Genomic DNA, 19701 nt, shown 5'->3' with positions numbered 1-19701 from the left:
TTTACACAGCAGGGAGCATTTATCAGCCCGTCAGCAAAACAAAAGGATCTCTCATTAATTCAAGCTCTTCTTAAATAACTTGTTCCAAAGAAGGAATGGAGGGATGTTACCACCTACCTGTTGATTAGCTTCAAAAAGCCCTAAGCAGCACTGTCCTGTTTGCATTTGTCCTATCTCCCACAGCATGGACCAGTATCAGCATGTGATATGCTAGCTAATACTGAGAGGAGACTGTGTAAGGCAGAGGGGAGGGGGGAATCTGTGGTTGGACAGGGAGTGGTGAAGGGTGGGGGGAGCAGGAGGAAGCCAGGCAGATGCCCTGTACCTGCATTCTCAACCAGAACTGCAGCCAGGGAGCAGAGGGGAGGTACCAGCCCAGCTCTCTGGAGCAGAGAGCCCTGCCCAGCCCAGAGAGCATGTCGGGGGACTCTGATTTAACTAAAACCAGGAAGGGGTCTGGGTCAGACATTGTATGAACTGGTTTGTCCCAAATCAGTTAAGACTGATATTACATTCAACCAGGTTTATTTCAGACTGGTTTCAGCCATTTTCAAGCCAGTTTATGTGCACTGAATGTCTGTTCTGTTACAGGTTTAGACCAGTTTCTGATCACTTAAACCAGTTTGTGTGTAATGTCTGTCTGTAGTCTTGAAGTTGACTAGCTAAAGCTGTATCCATCTAGTTGCATGTGGAGACCTTCAGATCTGCTTTGTTCTGTTTCTGTCTAATCTTCCCATTAGGAATTTGACTCTGGGTCTCTTTCCTCCTCCTGGCCTCCATTTTGATGCCCTTTGTCCCCCATAGTTTATTCTAGCTATTATTTCTGCTAATTGTCATTTTTTTTTCACTTAAATATCTCAACACTACCTACTGACTTGCTGTAGCCTTAAAATGTAACTGTTTTTTCTTGGTACTGTATTAACAAAGCAAACAGCCCATTTATCTGTTAGTTTAATTTACTGATATTTTATTACTGTCTGAAAAGTGCTATATTACAACAAACAAGGTTCTTTGGGTGAATTTGATATCTTTTATTAGACCAACCCATATAGTTGGAGAATAGTTATTAAGCAAGCTTTAGAGTTCAAAAACCCTTCATCAGGCTAAGGAAGTGTCAGCAGTCGGTGTGTGGTCTTCCTGGATGGGACGACAAGTAAAGAAGCCAGGGGCTGGGCTGGGGAGTCAGTTGCCAGGCAGATTATAATGTGTCAAAAATCCAATGTCTATGTTTAGTCCATGATCTCTAGTATCCAGGAGGTTGATGAAATGGAGCTCATAGCCTCGTCTCTGGGAAGTGTTGTGCAAGTTTCCCTTGAGGATCAGGACTGAGAGGTTGGAAAGAGAGTGGCCCTCCTGTGAGAAATGTGCCCCCACCAGTAATAGGGTATTTCTGTCTTTGAAAGATTTCCGGTGTGCGTTCATTCTGGTGCGCGGTTGTTGTTTGGTCTCTCCTACGTATTTTCCATCAGGGCATTTGGTGCATTGGATGAGATGTATTACATTTCTGGAGGTGCAGCTGTAAGATCCAGGGATGCTGGTGGCTCTGTTGTGGGGTGTAATAATTGTGGGAGTGGTGGAGATGTGTTGGCAGGTTTTGCATTTCTTGTCCTGGCACGGTCTGGATCCTTTTGGTGTGTTCTGGGCTTGAGGAAGTTTGCTTCTGGTGATGAGGTTGGCGAGGTTCGGTGCTTGTTTGAAGGCTAGGATGGGTGGCTCTGGGAAGATCTTTTTAAGAATAGGGTCTCTGCCTAGTATGGGTTGCAATTTTTTGAGGATTTTCTGTACAGGTTCAAGGAACGGGTGATATGTCATAACCAGCGGTGTGCGATTTGTGGGGGGTTTTCTTCTGCACTGCAGCAGTTCCCCACAACAGAGCCATCAGCATCCCTAGCTGCACCTCCAGAAATGTAATACATCTCATCCAATAGACCAAATGCCCCGATGGAAAATACATAGGAGAGACCAAACAACAACCGCGCATCAGAATGAACGCACACCGGAAATCTATCAAAGACAGAAATACCCAATTACCGGTGGGGGCACATTTCTCACAGGAGGGCCACTCTCTCTCCAATCTCTCAGTCCTGATCCTCAAGGGAAACTTACACAACACTTCCCAGAGACAAGCCTATGAGCTCCATTTCATCAACTTCCTGGACACTAGAGATCATGGAATAAACATAGACATTGGATTTTTGATGCATTATAATCTGCCTGGCAACTGACTCCCCAGCCCAGCCCAGCCCAGCCCAGCCCAGCCCAGTCCCTGGCTTCTTTACTTTTCATTCCATCCAGGAAGAGCACACACCAACTGCTGACACTTCCTTAGCCTGACGAAGGGTTTTTGAACTCGAAACCTTGCTTAATAACTATTCTCCAACTATTTGGGTTGGTCTAATAAAAGATATCAAATTCACCCAAGGAACCTTGTCTGCCTATGTCCTTAGACCAACACGGCTACAACCTACACCCCTGCATATTACAACAGATGCATTTTTGCATATTTCTTTGCTTCTGCTTTGGTATCCTGGTTTTTGAGAGTCAAATTTTAGTTCATAAATCAGCAGTGATGATTGCAAACCTTAGGTCCATTCTCTTCGTTAAGGTTTACAGAGAAATTGCATGGCATTCATTACAGTCCTTCAAAAAGCATTATGTCTTGACATTTCATTTCATTCTCCTCTGTGCAGCAGTTATCTTCCTTTGGATGGGTTCCTTCTCTTTAGGCAACTTGCTTGTGAGTCTGCGACGTGTTTCACCTCTGTAACGCATTTACGGTATCTTTGTTTTTATGTTTATATCTCCCTTGGTGAGGGTGGCAAGGAGTGTATAGTGAGGGTTTTCATGTAGCTCAGTTGTTGAGCTGCTGACTTTCCTTTCCTCTTGTGCTGAAGACCATCATGGGGTCGTACAAGGTTTCATTCTAGAAACAGGGAATGTCACAGATACCAGGATAAAGGGAACCAAATATCAATTTTCTGATGGTGCCTCTGTACCACGATATCCAGTTCGTTCACCTGGCAATTCAGCCCCTCAAGTATAAATTTGTTTAAAAGGTATTGCCGTACCTCCTTTCAGAAAGATGAAGGGCCAAGCCCACTCTCTGACTCATTTGACCCAGACAGTTGGTTGTAATAGGGGAGCTACAGCTGGGATATACAAATTTGGCTTAATCAGCCACAGCCTCACTGGCATAGTGTCAGTGGCTACTGCATTGGCTAGCTGGCAGTTGTGCCCTCAGTGTCTGCCACCTCCACTTGCCTCTTAGTCCTGCCATGCTTGGTGGGTTCTGCATGTGGCAGGTTCTGCGTGCGGCATGACAAACCAGCCCTGATGATACAGAGTGAGTTATAATATTGGAACACAACTAATGACTAACCAAGGTTAGTCAGTCCCTCTTGTAATGTCTGACTTCATTTGTGTTATTTTGACCTGGTTTTACCAGCAACACTTTCACACAGCTTGGAATCAGAGAACATTGTTCTCTGACAAGTGCCTTTTACCACTCAGAAAAATGAAGTCAGATTGGCTGCACATTTCCATAAAATGCAGATTGCATGGTGGCCAAAACGTAAAGCAAACCCAAAGCCTACATTCCATTTAACATCTGTGCAATATAGTACTGGGGTCTTACAGGGTATTTTGTTTTCATGGCTAGTATGCATTGTTCCAGTGCCTTTTTTTTCATTCTTTAGTAAGAATGTACATTCTAAGCATAATTCAATATCAGGTTTACACAGGGATTAAGCTGAGCTGGAGCAGTCCAGAACGTCATTTCGGCATCTCCTGCCAGCTGCATACCTGCCAGCTTAACTCTTTTATTTGAAACCTGAGCCTTGTTCTATCATTTGGTAGCCATTTGTAAAGCTCCTCATTTAAGGTGGGCTCTTTGGGAGCTACCCAATCACCTCTGGCCAGCCCATCTGTACTCTGGGGGGAAAAATGAAATAAAAGGTGCCTGAGAGACAAAGTGAAGAGGTGAGCAGGGGGGAAGAAAGATTGCAGGTTGGAAGAGAGGAGAGAGAATAGAAGAAAGCAGGAGGAGAAGGACAGGCATGTTTGGAGCACCAAACTTTTTTCCCCTAATGCATATGGGAAAATGGCCAGCCCTCTCCAGTGGGATTTGTTTGCAATCTCTGTAGCATTTCATTTTCACAGCCTGTATGCTGCTTAAGCTAAGGCTGGAGGTGGCAAAATGATTTGAGCTTGTTCCGCATACTGACTAGTACCAAGAGAAGGTAGTTTTAGAGGGTGGGGGAAAGAGAAGCAGAAAGAAGAGAAGCAGAAAACAATGAAGTACTGAAAGGATCAGAGGAAGCAGAGATTCTCCCTGCCAGTGCAGAATTATTCCCTCATGTGTATTTATCATTGGTTTTATCCAGCCCAGTTTTAAGTGTTCTGCACAGACAGATATCCATCATCTCTCTTGGGGACTTACTGTTCAGGCTAATCGACCTCACATCAAGTAGATTTTCTGATCTTAAATAACTCCTTTCTTAATTTCCTCCCATCACTCCTAGTTATGCTGCCTTGTGCTGTTCCAGATTATCCTGTATCTTCCTACAGCTTCTCTCCTCCAATATTTGTAGAATATAATCAGTCCCTCTCCTTAAATATTCTTATTTTTTGCTCAATAAAACTATGCATATTTAAACTATTAATCTTTCTTCATAGGCCTTTCCTGAAGGTTTCAGTAATTCTCTGAACTCCCTCCAGTTTGTCAGTGTCTTTCTGGTAAATGAGATACCCAGATGGAGCACAAAATTCCAGGTGCAGTTACACCAAAACTGTATAGATTAAAGCTATTATCTTCCTGCCCTGTGATATGATGGCTTTGTGAAGACAGATCAAAATTGCCTTGCATTTTTTTTTGCTGCAGTATCGCATTGCAAACTTTTGTCTAACCCAAGGTCCATAAATCTCCTTCAGTGTTACTATATTCCAGGTTTCTCCCACCCACAGCATATTTGTGCTTTGGATTATTTGTCTTCAGATCTCTTAGCTGTATTTTCCAAACTGGACCTAATTTTTTTTTATTTTGTACTCATGTTTCTAATCTTGCCAGGCCCCTTTGTATTATTTCTCCATCTTTCCAGGTTTTCACAAATCCCAACCTGCAGATTTCATTAATGTGTTAGTAACTCTTCTTCTAGGCCATCAATGAAGATCTTATATAAGACCCAGACGTAAAGCATTTCCATGCAGCACTCCACTTGACACTTCTCTGAAGCTAACAGAAGGGTTTGTGCAAAGGATTATGAGAGTGTTTATATTCTAGCCAGTTCTCTGGGTAAAGTTTTATGAGAGAGTCTATCTATCACTTTCTTAATATCTCTGTAGATGACTTGCGCCATTTTTCTGCAAGGTTTTGCACCTCCTATCTCTTATGAAACATTGTCACCTACCTGGGGTAGGCAGTATAGTAAATGAGTCACTTTTTAAAAAGCAGATGGGAGAGCATGTGAGAAGATTGGAGGCAGAGATTGAGGGCAGGAAGGGAAGCAGGGGTAACAAATTTCCCTTTTCCCCATGTTCCATGTCCTGGAAAGGTTGATACTCGTGATCAGAATGCAAGAGGCAAAGTGCTTGCATTTTTGTGTAGCAATGCTGTCTCTAAAGCACCCTCTCTCTGCTCTTTCCTAGAGGCATTCACAAGGCAGGAGTAGCATTAACCAAGCAACGTTCTGGGCTGAGCTAGGCCTGTGCGGGTGCCTAGGAAGCACGAGGGAAGGTACATCATACCAGAGACAACTGTAATGAGACTGCAAAGGGTGATGGGTAACCTGCATTGCCTGCAGTGCTCAAGCTGTTAGTGGAGGCCTCATCCAACTCTGCTGGAGGAGGGGGCTGGGAGGAGTGCTGACTCTTGTACATCCTTTCAGCACACTCCCATCAGAGCTCTTCCAAGGCATAATGCCTCCAGGCTGCACTGCTCAGAGCAGGCTTTAACTGTGTTTCTAGAACAGCCCTGAACAAGAACTGTTCAGCCATAGTCCTTGGCTATATTGAAGCTAATCCATATTCAACGCCATGGCTAGGGACAGAAGTTGCACATAAACTGATTTAAATGATCAGAAACTGCTTTAAACCTGTAACAGAACAAAGTTAAGTTCACATAAACCAAAATGGTTGAAACTGGTTTAAGATAAACCTGGTTGAATGTAATATCAGATTTAACTGATTCAAACCGGTTTATGAAACTTCTGTCCCAGACCCCTTCCTGGTTCAAGTTAAATCAGAGTCCCCCCAGCATCTCAGCATGCTTTGCAGTCCTGGGCTGTGCTGTCTGCTCCAGTGAAAAGGGCTGGCCTCGCCCCTCTGTTCCCTAGCCAGAGCAGTGAAGACTGGCTTGCTGGTTCGCTGCCCCCTCCCCCACCTCCCCAGGCAAACTTCTGCTGAGGTCTGGGGCCAGGGAGGGGGGTTAAACTCACTTTCCCCGAGTATGGAGCAGCTCTGCCCTGCTGACTTAATAAATGCCGGTTGTGACTGTGGACTACAAATCCCAGAGGGACCTGGAAGCAGGAAGAAGAAGTGATGAGCAACCCTGCAGAGTCCTGTGGCTGTGATTGTGGACTGCAAATCCCAGAGACCTTGGAGGCAGCAGGAAGAGGAAGTGAACATGCATCCCATGCTGGCTATCCAGAGAGCTGTGCTCTAGTGCCCCCCGGCTTCTGTCTTGAGCCACTGCAGGCATGTGGCTGCATTTCCTATATCAAAAGTGAATGTCTGTTCATTTGCTTATTGGTTCAATCTTTGTGTCTTAGACTAACCTGCAAAGACTGAATTAATTCAGCCTCCTGCTTTTTGTCTGTCTGTACTTAGCCCATGGCATCAGATTTCAAGATTAACACCTCACGTAGATCAATGGAACAGTTCTTGCCTCTCAGTGCTAATTTGATGCTGTCTGCAGGCTCAGGTGGACATCAGCTCATATTTATCTTATAGTTTTCTCTTAACCATGTGAGCTAGGCCCTGTTCACACTAGAAAAATATTGTGATCATGTTTACTGGGTATGCAGCTTTGTTGAGGCTGTAAGCTATTACTGATATTACAAGCTGTATTGTAGAACAGGGGCAGTCTCTTTAATACCTTGGCAGCTGGCAACCTTGGCATCTTTTACATCTCCAGCAATCTTTCTCCCTTCCTGTGCTTTCAGGTCGGAGTCTGTGGGAAGTCATCTTATTTGCATTGCCAGAATTCAACGTTTCTCTTCCTTTGATAAGTGCTGTCCCTGGTGTAATGGATAGGGGGCTGCAGTGGGAGTCAAGAAAACTGCTATCTCCTTTCCTAACTCTCCCACTGGCTTGATATGTAATCTTGGGCAATACAGGTCTCCTTTTTTTCCTCTCTTATCTATGCTTGTGGTGTCTAATCAAACTATAGGATCTTTGAAACAGGGACTGTTTCCCACAATGTGTATGCTTACATTGCCTATTACAACAAAATGCTGGTCCTCATTGAGGCTGTTGGGAGCTGTTGCATTACAAATAATAAAAAATAACACCAGCAACTTTTATTTAGTTCTTCACACTTCTACTATTCCCTTACAGCAGGTTTTGGCTGAGAATTATATAATAGTGCATTGGTTAGTGTCTTGCAAAATCAAGCTTGAACACACCCATTTACTGTGTAGGAAGTGATGGGCTCTGTCCCCTCAGTGTCAGCCAAGATGCTCAGAGTTTGTTACCTTTCTAGCTCTTGTCTAGTTCTCTAAATACTCAAAAGGCTGTGGTCAAGGCAGTGCTTATGGCTCCTGATTACTGCTTCTTAAAATTCATCTGCGTCCACAGTAATTTTAAAGCATTTTCCACATCTGTCTCTACATGCCCTAGCCTGTTGAACTAAACCACCAATCTGGTTTTCCAAAGCTGTCAATTTTGCTGGTTTAGTTTCCACTCTGGATTGTAGGGAGGAGAGCAATAACTGCACAATATCCAGTTTTCCATTTATTGTCTCATAGTGAGCTGTCAGGGCTTGGCATGGCTTGCAGAAACTCCTCCGTTTGAAGTTTGTTTTTTCCTTTTGGCATTTCCAGTGCTCTAGGGGCCATTGAGGTTGAGAACCTGGTTTGTCAGATGGAGAGGTCAGACGAGGGTTACCAGTACTAACCCAACAGACAGCGGGAGATCCTAGGAGGCAAAGTGTTTTCACCAGATTAGAAAATTAGGAAGACTGGGAGAGGAGATCTGGGTGGCTGCTGTTGTTTCTGCTCTGGTGCAAAGACCACGTGAGACGGGATGACAACCAGAGCAAAACTGATAGTGCTGATATAGTTCTATATAGAGTGAACCTTTGAGGAAAGTTACTGCAGCCAGCACTGATTCTGGTGGTCATTTTCCAGTGCAGCATCAGGTGAAGAAAGAAGATGTTGGCAGCTGTTGCTGTAGATGCTATTTTGAGGCCTGATCCAAAGCCTGCTGAATTCAGTGGAAAGACTCTCATTGATTTCATTGGCTTTGGCTCAACCCCCTAGTGAACAGTATGTTTGAGGGAAGAAAAGAAAATCTATCTATTTATACAACTGCATAGGGATACCTTGTTTCCTCTTTCCCAAATTTATATATTCTTCCATGTTGAATGTTTTGGGAGTAAAGATTCCCTTCTTTCCCCTTGTTTTTTCAATATTGCCCTTTTCCTTCTCTCTTCTCTGCACTTATCAACACTGTATCCTGCTGAAAGAACAAGACAAGTGGCTTTTTCTACAGCAAACACTAATATTTGTTTTTGACTTATCCGCCCAGGCTGTGAGTAAATGTGGCCTGCATTTCCCCTTTCTGACAAAGATCATCATGTCATCCCCCATCAAGGGTCTGTCTTCAGGCCTGGCTATGTAGAGCTTCCTCTCCTGAGATCTTTGGTGCTGTTGCAAAATGAGCCATGCCTTTTGTACAGCTCTACATAGTGAATATTTGTCAACCAAGCATTTATGTAACAGTAGCAAGAATAAGCTTTTCTTTGTTTGTCTTGGTTACCAGGAATAGAAAGGTTTAAATCACTTAGAGCTATGCAGTAAAGGTTGAGGATGGAGGGGAGATGACTTTTGTGGGGCTGGAAAAGTTTTCCAAAGCAGGACCTCTTTTCTTATGCAAAGAGCAGTATGGATGCAATGCGTCTTGCATGGTCTTAGTAGTGTCTGAATCCCATTCTGATATTTTGAAAATACTAATCAAGGATGGGTATATTTAAATACTTTCTAACCAGAGACAATACTTTCTTATCATAACTTTTTTCAAGAATAATAATTATGTATATTTATATTACCATTGGATGTATGGTCTCTAATGAGGCTGGAACATTATTGTAGTAGTGTCTGTACATCCACATAGTAAGGTGGGGTAGTCTTTTCTCCAAGCTGTTTAAATCACAAAGTGCTTTGCAATACATGGAACAGCATATACCCCCTGCCTTCAACAGTCCATAACTGAAGAGAATGATGCCTATACCATGTCTGACACTCTGGAAATCCTACAATCAAATGCATGCAGATGGACCCTTGCTGAGCTCCACTGAAGCCAGGGGAGTCTGAGCAAGGAGGTCCAACTATATCTATAGTGGGTTTTTCTCCACATTTTGATGATCACCCCACTGTTTGTACGCCTAATGGATAATTTATAAATGTTTCAGTTGTAAAGTTAGTAGCTGAAAAGAATGAATCAAATTCATCCCTGGCATCCAGTAGCTACACTGAAGTGAGTGGAATGACACCTGGGATGAATCTGATACCTGCTGCCTTTACTTATCAGGAATACCGCTTAGTCAGAGACTTTATGAGGAAGCCCTAGGCTGTTTATGCTGGCTGTGTTTATAATTCAGGTGAAGAGAAATCAGAAAGAACAGGTATAGGAACAAGCCACAAACATACTCTGTGTAATGTAATCTTCTCTCTCTAATAACAGGGTAGCACGCTGAGAAAACGGAAGATGTATGAAGAATTCCTGAGCAAAGTCTCCATTTTGGGTCTGTTGCCCTTTGGGCTTCAATGCTAGTTTCTCTGTTACATGTGTTGTCTCTATACATTTTGGTCTTGCATGAGATGATGAAAGCTGCAGTGGTCAAAAAGGCCTCAGAATAGCATCTCCAGCTAGAATCAAGCTTGGAGGAAATTGAAAGGGCTTGCACTAGGACTCATTTTTTTAATCCTAACTGTAGACCAAACCTTGATGGATAAAGTCATTCCTGGAAAAATTTATAGACAAATGCAAGTGCCTTTCTGCTAAATAAAGTTGCAGTAAATGTCACATGTGGGCAGTTGAGGAAGGAGTGTAGTAATATGAATGTGTCATAAAGTCCTTCCAGCTAACAGGTGAGAAACTTTTTCTTACAAGAAAGATGTAGTCCCGTATATGTATTTATGTGGGCTAGCAAAGTAACACCAGGAATCTAAATGGGTTGAACTTTTTTCTTCCATGTCTTTTATAGCCTTTGTCTCACATTCTTAAAACATCTGTTTAGCTTCTTGCCATAGGATTTTGTTTCCCTTTGATTAATGTGATAGCCTCGAAATATGGACGTGGTCTCAATGGCCTTCAGTAGGACAAACAACAAATCTCTAATGTCTGACCAATTTATCACCATTAGGAGAATAAAAACTTCTAATAAGGACAGTGGTTTTAGAGTCTAACAGTTAGATGGTAAAATGAAATGTCAGTTCTGTAGAAAATACATCAGGTACTTGAAGTCCATCTATGGCTACTTTTTTAAGAAAGGTAAATCAATATATTGTATAATTCAGTAAAACTCATCATGATTTCTGTTTAAAACATTGATGTTTGTGCATTTAGTTATTCCTCTGCCATTTTAGCTATCTGTCAGAAACTTGAAAAGAAGGAACACTTTTTGAAAATGTACTTGAACTTTTCAATAGATTTCATGCCAGAAATTTGCAAGAAATTACACTTATATTCTTAGAATAAGGTCAGGTAAATCATTCACTTAACTATATAGTTTTCACCTCTTCCACAGCAGAATGCAAAAGTACCCTTCTTCATTACCCAATTTAAATCTTCTTCAATTAACAGTACAAATTATGCCAAATTAGACTAAATGTTCCAAGCAAATAAACCCTGCACCTGCACTAATGAGGTACAATTATATCAAGAAGACATTAAAAATCAATTTCAGAGTGTGACGTTATTGAACGATGAATTCTCTTAAGGATGGAAGTTGGCAGTGTACCCGAAATGCGCCAGCACTTCACAAACCTCCCATTGACTTCAGTCAGCCACTTCTTAAAATGCGTTTGGGATTACAATATGCATTTTACCCTAGGAAGGACTAAGTAGAAACTTCAGATTTTGGAACTTTTTCTTTTATAAATGCAGAAAGTCAGTAAGCAACATAATGCATTATTGTGGGAGTGTTGAGAATTTAGCTGAAATGTCTAAAAATATTTCATGTATCTAAACAGTAAGTGACAGCTGGCAAACTCAATAGTTATTTTAGTAATCTCGGCTAACAGCACCAACAAATCAACCCTATTTCCTACCTTAATCTGGTCAGAACTCAGTAATTTCTTGAAATAAACACGTACACTTGTTTTTAAATATAACTTTTCCAGGTTTGAGTACTTTCTCTAACTAGTCATCTATGACATTTTAGAAGCAATGTTTAAAAAAAAGAAAAACAGCCCTCATCATTTGCATTCAAGTTTATTTAGATTATGGCTAGCTGTTTTAGTACATAGAGCAAGAGATGAGCAAATTACGACTTTGAATTCTTTCCTTTCACTCAGACTGTTTCAATATAAAATGATAATTTGATTAAAAATATTTAGAGATGACAAAATTTGCCTAAAATCTGCTTTAGCTGCATGTTTAATTATAATTCTGGAACTGAAAGAGCTTTAAAGAGTTTCAGTGCCTCTGTAAACTTTTGATTTGTGGGTAACATTAAATAATGCATTTGTAGTAGTACAGTCCCTTTAGACAAGAGAGAGACTTCGTGACTAGAGCTACAATTAGCTTTGAATTTTTCATAAAGCCAACTGAAGAAAAAGTTTAAAGGACTCTTTCTTTTCTTTGTTAATTACTGAATTCCTTTTTTTAAAATCAGAAAGCCAGTTCTTCCACTCTTTACAAAAGGGTTTTATGCATACTTGTAATCAAGCAGTAAGTACACTTTTTGAATATCATACGAACATTATTTTTCTTAATGGGCTTAAACTGATGTTTTCAAAATAAAGGCTATAAATGTTCTGGAAAAGTGTATTAATAAGTGACCATGGAAGAAGAAATGGAACCATTATTTTTCACACAAAGATGAGGAAACGTATTACTTAAAAATACTAAGAGTTACAAGTGCTAGGTATCTCCAAAGTATTGACAACTATTTTGGCCACATGATTTTATTAGACCCAATGCATACCTCTGATTCAGGTCTTACTTTATTTCATTTAAAATGATTAATGACAGCAAAAAACTGTGTTTTCTATAATATTTCTAAATAGTGTCTGGTAGAATTTAAATCAAGACTAAGCCAGATTCAGTCCTAACCTTAGCAGGTATGACTTCAGGTAGTTCAGACTAAGACCCTACTAACTCTAATTAGCATGAATGAATAACGTTGCATTATATGCCATTTTAATGTTTTACTGGCAAATTCTGCTTTGAGGATGTAGAACAATTTTAGTCAAGCCGAGGTGAATAAGAGATCTTTCCCATTGATCAAAATTGCTTCTGGTCTTGGGTTGGAGCCCAATCCTGCTACCATTCATAGTGATGTGAGTTTGCCATTGGCTTAAATGGGAGAGTAATAAATATCACCCTTGAACCAAATTTTCATCTTACAAAGGCTCATTTGAACTGCTGAAGAAGGAGGCTATAACTAACCCCCTACAAAGCCCTTCAGCAGGGACTAGCTCCCACATTATGTTGAGATATCAGGGTTTGCCCTGCACCAAACATCATGCCCAGTCTGGTGCTGGTGGCTAAATCAGAAGAAAGGGGATCTCCATCCTACTTGTTCTTAAGCTAATATGTGGGGCTCATCTACAGCAAGGGGATCTTAAAACAAGTCCCAGGCTGCTCTGATTCACTGCAGGGTCAGAGGTAGCACAGACCACACCACAGAATTGGGAAGCCATAACCATCCTTTACAATTTTTTTTATGATTTACTGTATCTTGGCCATTAGTAATCACACAGATATTAAATATCCTTGTGTCCTGAAGAAAGGCTCAGGAAGAATGCATAGATGAAAGCCAGCAAGCCAGCAGCATTTGTTTTTACTTTTCTGTCTACTATTACTTTTAAAACACCACCAGAAGTATCAGAGCCCCTGTGTTAGGCGCAAATCTTGTGCCAAAGGTAGACATTTTAACCATAGATGTCTATGATCTTCACTATTTTAGAATCACTGGACAAATGGGAACGACTGACAGTAGCGGATGCATTAGAACCTGTCCAGTTTGAAGATGGAGAAAAAATCGTGGTGCAGGGGGAGCCAGGTGATGACTTTTTCATCATTACAGAGGTAAGTCTGGCCTCAAGATAGAATTTTCCTTTGTGTGGGAATGATTATGCTACTGTATGGAAAAAAGCCGGGCCAAATTTAATCTCAGTTATTCCATCATAAAGCTGGAATAACCACTAAAATCTGTAGCGTTATGCCAGGTGCAGTGGTGATGAGAACTAGGGTCATTGGCTTTGTTGTCACAGACCTGGAGCAGCTGTGTAATAACCTAAGAATACCAACATGAAATAATTTCACAAATACTATCTGCAACCTGGTCAGTGTGGTAGAGTTATTGTATATCTGTATTTGGATTTTAGACCTTCCAATGCTAATGTATTGGCCTTCGTGATTTCATCCCTGCATACCCGAGCAATATTTTTATGGTTCTCCCTAGTCATCTGTCCAAGCTTTCACTTCTTGTAAGCTTCCTTTTTGTCTTTAAGCTTATTGAAGAATTCTGTGCTAAGCCAAGCTGGTTGCCTGCCATATTTGCTATTCTTTTTGCACATTGGGGTGGGTTGTTCCTGCACCTTCACTAAGATCTCTTTAAAACACAACCAGCCACCTTCCAACCAACATTTTGGAGAGAGAGTTATAAAATGAGCGCTGTTAGCTACGAAGATGGCTTCTCAGCCCCAAACCCCAAAGTTACACTCCTGCTTTGCTAAAGCTGGGAACCCTACAGCTCAAAGCTTACCCTAACTGTTGAAAAGGACTCTCTAGAGAGAGAAAGTGTAGGAGGAAGTATGACAGAAGGTCTGGCAGGAGTGGTCTGAAAACAGGAGGAGCTTTCCATGGAATGGTAAGACAAAGACAGGTATATATAAGTAGGTGTGTATTTGTTTAAGATTAATTTTCTCTGGAATGCTTCTGTTCTAAATAAAACATACTTGGCTTTAAGAAAGCAGGCTGGTCACTGGTTACTGCTGGGCATCTCTCTTAGAGGGAACTGCAGGCACTGATCATACTTGGGCATCCAGTTCCTGCCTGGAGGCTGCAGCCCAAGGCCTGGTCTAAGTAGCAGAATTCATGTGATTCATTTGGTTTCTCCACTGAGAGAAGTGACAGCTTGAGATCTAAGTTGGACAGGAAGTAATCGAGGGCACCAGGATCGGTTAAGGAGACAGACCAGAAAGTAGGACAGGTGGCCATGGTCACTTGTTCCTTTACTTTGTCCAAAACCAAATCTGGAGGGCTGAGACACTCTCTCACATGGACTGACAGACTAATAAGGTGGTTGAAAATACTGACATCCTTTGGGAAATCATCTGATACTTCCTTTTCAGCTACTCTTTCTCTCTTTTGCCTTTCTCTCCTGCAAGGAATATTTTGATATACTGTCTCTGTCTCTCTGTCTTCCTCTCACTACATCTATCTTGAGGAGATAGATGCAGAAAGATTTTGGAGAGGGTCGTATTAATGATAGCAAAGCAGTTTTAGGATGTGGCCATATTCTTACTATATAAGAAGATCCAACTTCACAGATCTGGAAGCAGGAGTTCTGGGTACTTGTGGATTTTGGGGCAGGTGCCTGTGCACAAGAGGGCCAGTATTTGACTCATAAGCAGGATACTGTGTATGAAATGTGGGGGTTATATGAGGGTGCAGAAGAACTCATGTCATTGTGGCCCCAGTTTTCAATTTGACTTCTCTTATGGTGCCTGCCAAATTGTCAGTGTCAATAGCACTTGCATGTCAAATCAATAGCTAAGTGACATTAATTTTGCCCAAAAGACAAGACTGAACAACATCTGTGGATAAAAAAAAAAGGTCTGGGGACAGAAATTTGTTAGGGAACTTATTTTTACCTAATAAAGAACAGCAAGAACTCAGTTTCTTTTTAGAATGGCACCACGTACATTCCAGCAAGTCTTACTAACATTTCTGTAGCTCCACGGGGCTATACAGCGTAAACTGATTTCCTGAGCCATCAGATCCCATGTGGAAAATTGGCAGCTTGCTTAAGAATCACCAAAGGTCTTTATTTTCCCCCTCTTTACTGAACAGCTGCTAAGACTTGAATGAGTAGTAAAGCATTAGTGCTGTATACTTATCTCTCTCTTCGTCACTCCCTCCATTGATTCATCCATGCCCTTCTCAAAGTCTACATGTTTCTTCCTTTGGAAACTACCTCTGTTTTTTTGTGCATTAAAAAATGAAAATGTCGCACTAGTTATTTAATATACAACTGTGACACGCATGCTTGCTTCTTCTGAGGTGGTTCACTATTTGTTCTAACCTTCATTTTACAGGGATTTAGGGCTTAGATACAAAACTTTTCTTCAGGAGCTGTGATCAGAACTATGAGGAAAAAAATATTTTTCAAACTTTGATTGAAAGCGGCTTGGCTGGTTTGTTGTTACGTATATCCAAAAAATACTAGCTTCTGCTACAGGATTTTTTATGTATATGGACTGTTATCTCAAAGCGCTCTGCGAATGTTACCAGTTGATTTGTGTGCTATTAATCCAGGAATCATTTTACCTGCTGCTGTAATGGAGCCACCTGAGCATGGGATATAGCAGTTGTTCAACCATTTACAGCAATTTTGGACCTGATATTAATTCATTATTACTATGCATCATAGGTGTGCATGGCATACCTTAGAAAAGGCAGTAGCCGCTCAGCCTTTGAAATAGGGGTTTTCTTTTTTGGAGACTTAAGTCCCAGAAGGCAGGCTCATATTGTACCACGTTTCCCAGTTCTCTCACCCTGATGCTTGCATTTTAAATAATTAGCATTGTAGTTTTTGTTAACCCACTGAATTCACCAGCCATGTTTCATTCTCTAATATAGTTTTGATGTGCTATCATTCCAAGTATGTTGGCTGTTCAGATGGAAAAGCCAACATACTCCATGGGCGCATCTATGAGACACGATATGTTGCCATAGTAATGAGGTATGGCGATGTAGCTTGTCGCTATGGTGATGTAGCATTGGTGGGGACGAACTGTGATGCCGACGTTACTGCACAGTAGCAACGAGCTACTGCGCAGTAGCAATGAACAGTTGGGGTCAGAAGTGACCAATGTGCTGCCGGGACTACAAAGTAACAGCGGTATATACTTAATATTCAGCAGTCCCCACCAATAGTGGTGCAATCAAATTTTCACCCTGCAGGAAAATCTGAAAGCCTGCTACAAATTAAACCAAGAATAGTACCATATTTTCTTGCATACTACATGCACGTTTTTCCCCCAGATCACCACCTGGTATTGGGGTGCATCTATTAAACAAGAAGCTGATTTTCTGCCCACAATAGAAGCAACCTGCTTTGCTTCCTGCTCCAAGGGGCAAGAGCTGCTGCACTACTATTGAGGCAGCTGAGGCAGTCAATTTACTTAATGCCTCAATGTTCTTCACTTCACAGAGCTGTTAACAACCATTCTCTCCTTTTTAATGGTCTTGATGTTCCAGCAATCTTTCTTAGGGCAATTTTGCTGCTGTTCCTTATCTCTCTCTTCTTATTTCACAGCCTTGGAGACACTTTAGCTGTTTTTAGAATCATAGATATACCCATGGAGACCAGTCTTCAGCATTAGGTAGGATTTCAGCTTTAGTTTATTAGGAAAGGGAGGATGATTCAGCTGAAGATTAGGCTCTGTCCCTGCTATATGCAGCCCTAACTCTGGAAAAAAAACTTTTTTTCTGCATTCTGCCTTCTAAAAAACAGGTATATATTATTTTCTGGAGCACGTTGTATGCAAGAAAATATGGGGTTCTCTAGTTAGGCTGTATCTACAGGACTTATATCCATCAGTAACGTTCTTGTTCTGTTGATGGTGTTCTGGCTCTTCCATTGTTCACTCACCCTTGTTGAATTGCAGCTGTTACTCTTCAGGCTTTTTTTCGGTTTGCTTCATGGCACTTCCAACAGTTGAGCCCGCATTCAGGAAAGCATCTTGGTGATGCAGTGCTGTCTATATTATGCAATACTAAGAACACATTTAGGCTCCTTAATGTTATCAGGGATCCCATCCCTAGGGGTTATTCTGAATACAAATGGAATAATGAGGCACTTTGGTACTTTTCTAGAACAAGGCCTTGGTCTTTTTTTCACTGGCATATTTGTCACACCCATTTCAACATGGAAGACCCAAGGTCCATGTCTGTCCTTATTTATACTTGTGCATTCTCATTGGCCAGTGAGATTACACATATGTGAAAAAAGTAAGACAAGCTCTTGTTGTATTGTAAGCAGGAATAAAGCTTATCCTCCTTGGTAAAGTGCTGTGAGATCTAGGGAAAAGGAGTGCTAGGAAACTGCCCATCATTATCTACCCAAATTTTCCTGGAGCAGGAACTGTGGTATATTATTAATCACTGATGTTTAGGTAGGACCTAGAAGCTTCAAGCTGTTGGGGGCTCTTGTGTTAAGCATTATACAAACGTGTTGTAAATGACAGTCCTTACATCAAGGTGAGGTTCAAGTGACTCATTGCACACAGTTATAGAGGGTGTGTCTACGTGTGCCTCTTTTAAGTGCGCTTAACCTAAAATCGCCATTTTTAAGGTACATTAAGGGTGTGTATCCACACGTGTGCCCTTAATGCACCTTAAAAATGGTGATTTCAGGCTATGTGAGCCTGAATTTGATGCCTGCTGTGCCATCTGTAGATGCTGTATGGCTTATGACCCCTCCCCAGGGATTGCCGACCTACTGGTGGCGACAAGGTGGGGACCTAGGTTAGGCCATTCAGCTCGCCTTTGGAGTGTTGTATTCTTCGCCCGCCATGACTTTGACGTAAAATCTTTTAGGAGGCAGTTCCACACAGACGATTTTCTAGACCTTGTAGAGAGGCAGCATCAGGGTGCCAGACTACCAAGAGTAGACCCTGAGATGGTGCAGAGTAACTTGGAAGAACTGGATGCGTTTAAGTCAGCAGACCCGGATGAGCTGCATCCGAGGGTACTGAAGGCACTGGCTGACATCATTGCACAGCCACTGGCGGGAATATTTGAACACTCATGGTGCACGGGCCAGGTCCCGGAGGACTGGAAAAGGGCCAGTGTGGTCCCCATTTTCAAGAAGGGGAGGAAGGAGGACCCAGGCAACTATAGGCCAGTCAGTCTCGCCTCCATCCTTGCCAGAGTCTTTGAAAAAATTATCAAGGCTCACATTTGCGAGAGCTCGGCAGGACAAATTATGCTGAGGGGAAACCAGCATGGGTTCGTAGCAGGTAGATCACGCCTGACTAATCTAGTCTCTTTTTATGACCAGGTTACAAAACACCTGGACACAGGAGCAGGGGTAGACATTGTTTACTTAGACTTCAGGAAGGCCTTCGATACGGTATCCCACCCCATACTGGTGAACAAGTTAAGAGGCTGTGACTTGGATGACTACACAGTCCGGTGGGTGGTGAATTGGCTAGAGGGTCGCACCCAGAGAGTCGTAGTGGATGGGTCGGTATCGACCTGGAAGGGTGTGGGCAGTGGGGTCCCGCAGGGCTCGGTCCTTGGACTGATACTCTTCAGTGTCTTCATCAGTGACTTGGACGAGGGAGTGAAGTGTACTCTGTCCAAGTTTGCGGACGGCACAAAACTGTGGGGAAAAGTGGACACACTGGAGGGCAGGGAACAACTACAAGCAGACCTGGACAGGTTGGACAACTGGGCAGAAAACAACAGAATGCAATTCAACAAGGAGAAATGCAAAGTGCTGCACCTAGGGAGGAAAAATGTCCAGCATACCTACTGCCTAAGAAATGACCTGCTTGGTGGCACGGAAGCAGAAAGGGATCTTGGAGTCCTAGTGGACTCCAAGATGAAATGAGTGAGTCGTCAGTGTGACGAAGGCATCAGAAAAGCTAATGGCACTTTATCGTGCATTAGCAAATACAAGACGAACAGAACCGAGGAGGTGATACTTCCCCTCTATCGGGCACTGGTCAGACCGCAGTTGGAATACTGTGTGCAATTTTGGGCGCCACACTTCAAGAGGGATGTGGATAACCTGGAGAGGGTCCAGAGAAGGGCCACTCGTATGGTTAAGGGCTTGCAGGCCAAGCCCTACAAGGAGAGACTAGAGCACCTGGACCTCTTCAGCCTCCGCAAGAGAAGGTTGTGAGGCGACCTTCTGGCTGCCTATAAGTTCATCATGGGGGCACAGAAGGGAATTGGTGAGGTTTTATTCACCAAGGCGCCCCTGGGGGTTACAAGAAATAATGGCCACAAGCTAGCAGAGAGCAGATTTAGACTAGACATTAGGAAGAACTTCTTCACAGTTCGAGTGGCCAAGGTCTGGAA

At 42.3% G+C, this 19701-nt stretch overlaps 1 protein-coding gene across 2 annotated transcripts in view; it reads left to right on the top strand.

Annotated features, from left to right (window-relative positions):
* PRKAR1B (protein kinase cAMP-dependent type I regulatory subunit beta) overlaps positions 1–19701 on the top strand; it is a 125010-nt gene that overhangs the window by 82166 nt on the left and 23143 nt on the right. For both annotated transcript variants that reach the window (XM_014610778.3, XM_014610779.3), the window contains exons 8-9: positions 9898–9958; positions 13349–13470. In XM_014610778.3, coding sequence (XP_014466264.1) covers positions 9898–9958; positions 13349–13470 — 183 coding nt within the window. The remainder of the gene's footprint in view (positions 1–9897; positions 9959–13348; positions 13471–19701) is intronic.

Source organism: Alligator mississippiensis, chromosome 13 (genome assembly GCF_030867095.1).
Source record: "Alligator mississippiensis isolate rAllMis1 chromosome 13, rAllMis1, whole genome shotgun sequence".
In the NCBI taxonomy this organism is placed as follows: domain Eukaryota; kingdom Metazoa; phylum Chordata; order Crocodylia; family Alligatoridae; genus Alligator; species Alligator mississippiensis.
The sequence above is the reverse complement of the archived record's forward strand: the minus strand, read 5'-3'. Positions and strand labels throughout refer to the sequence as shown.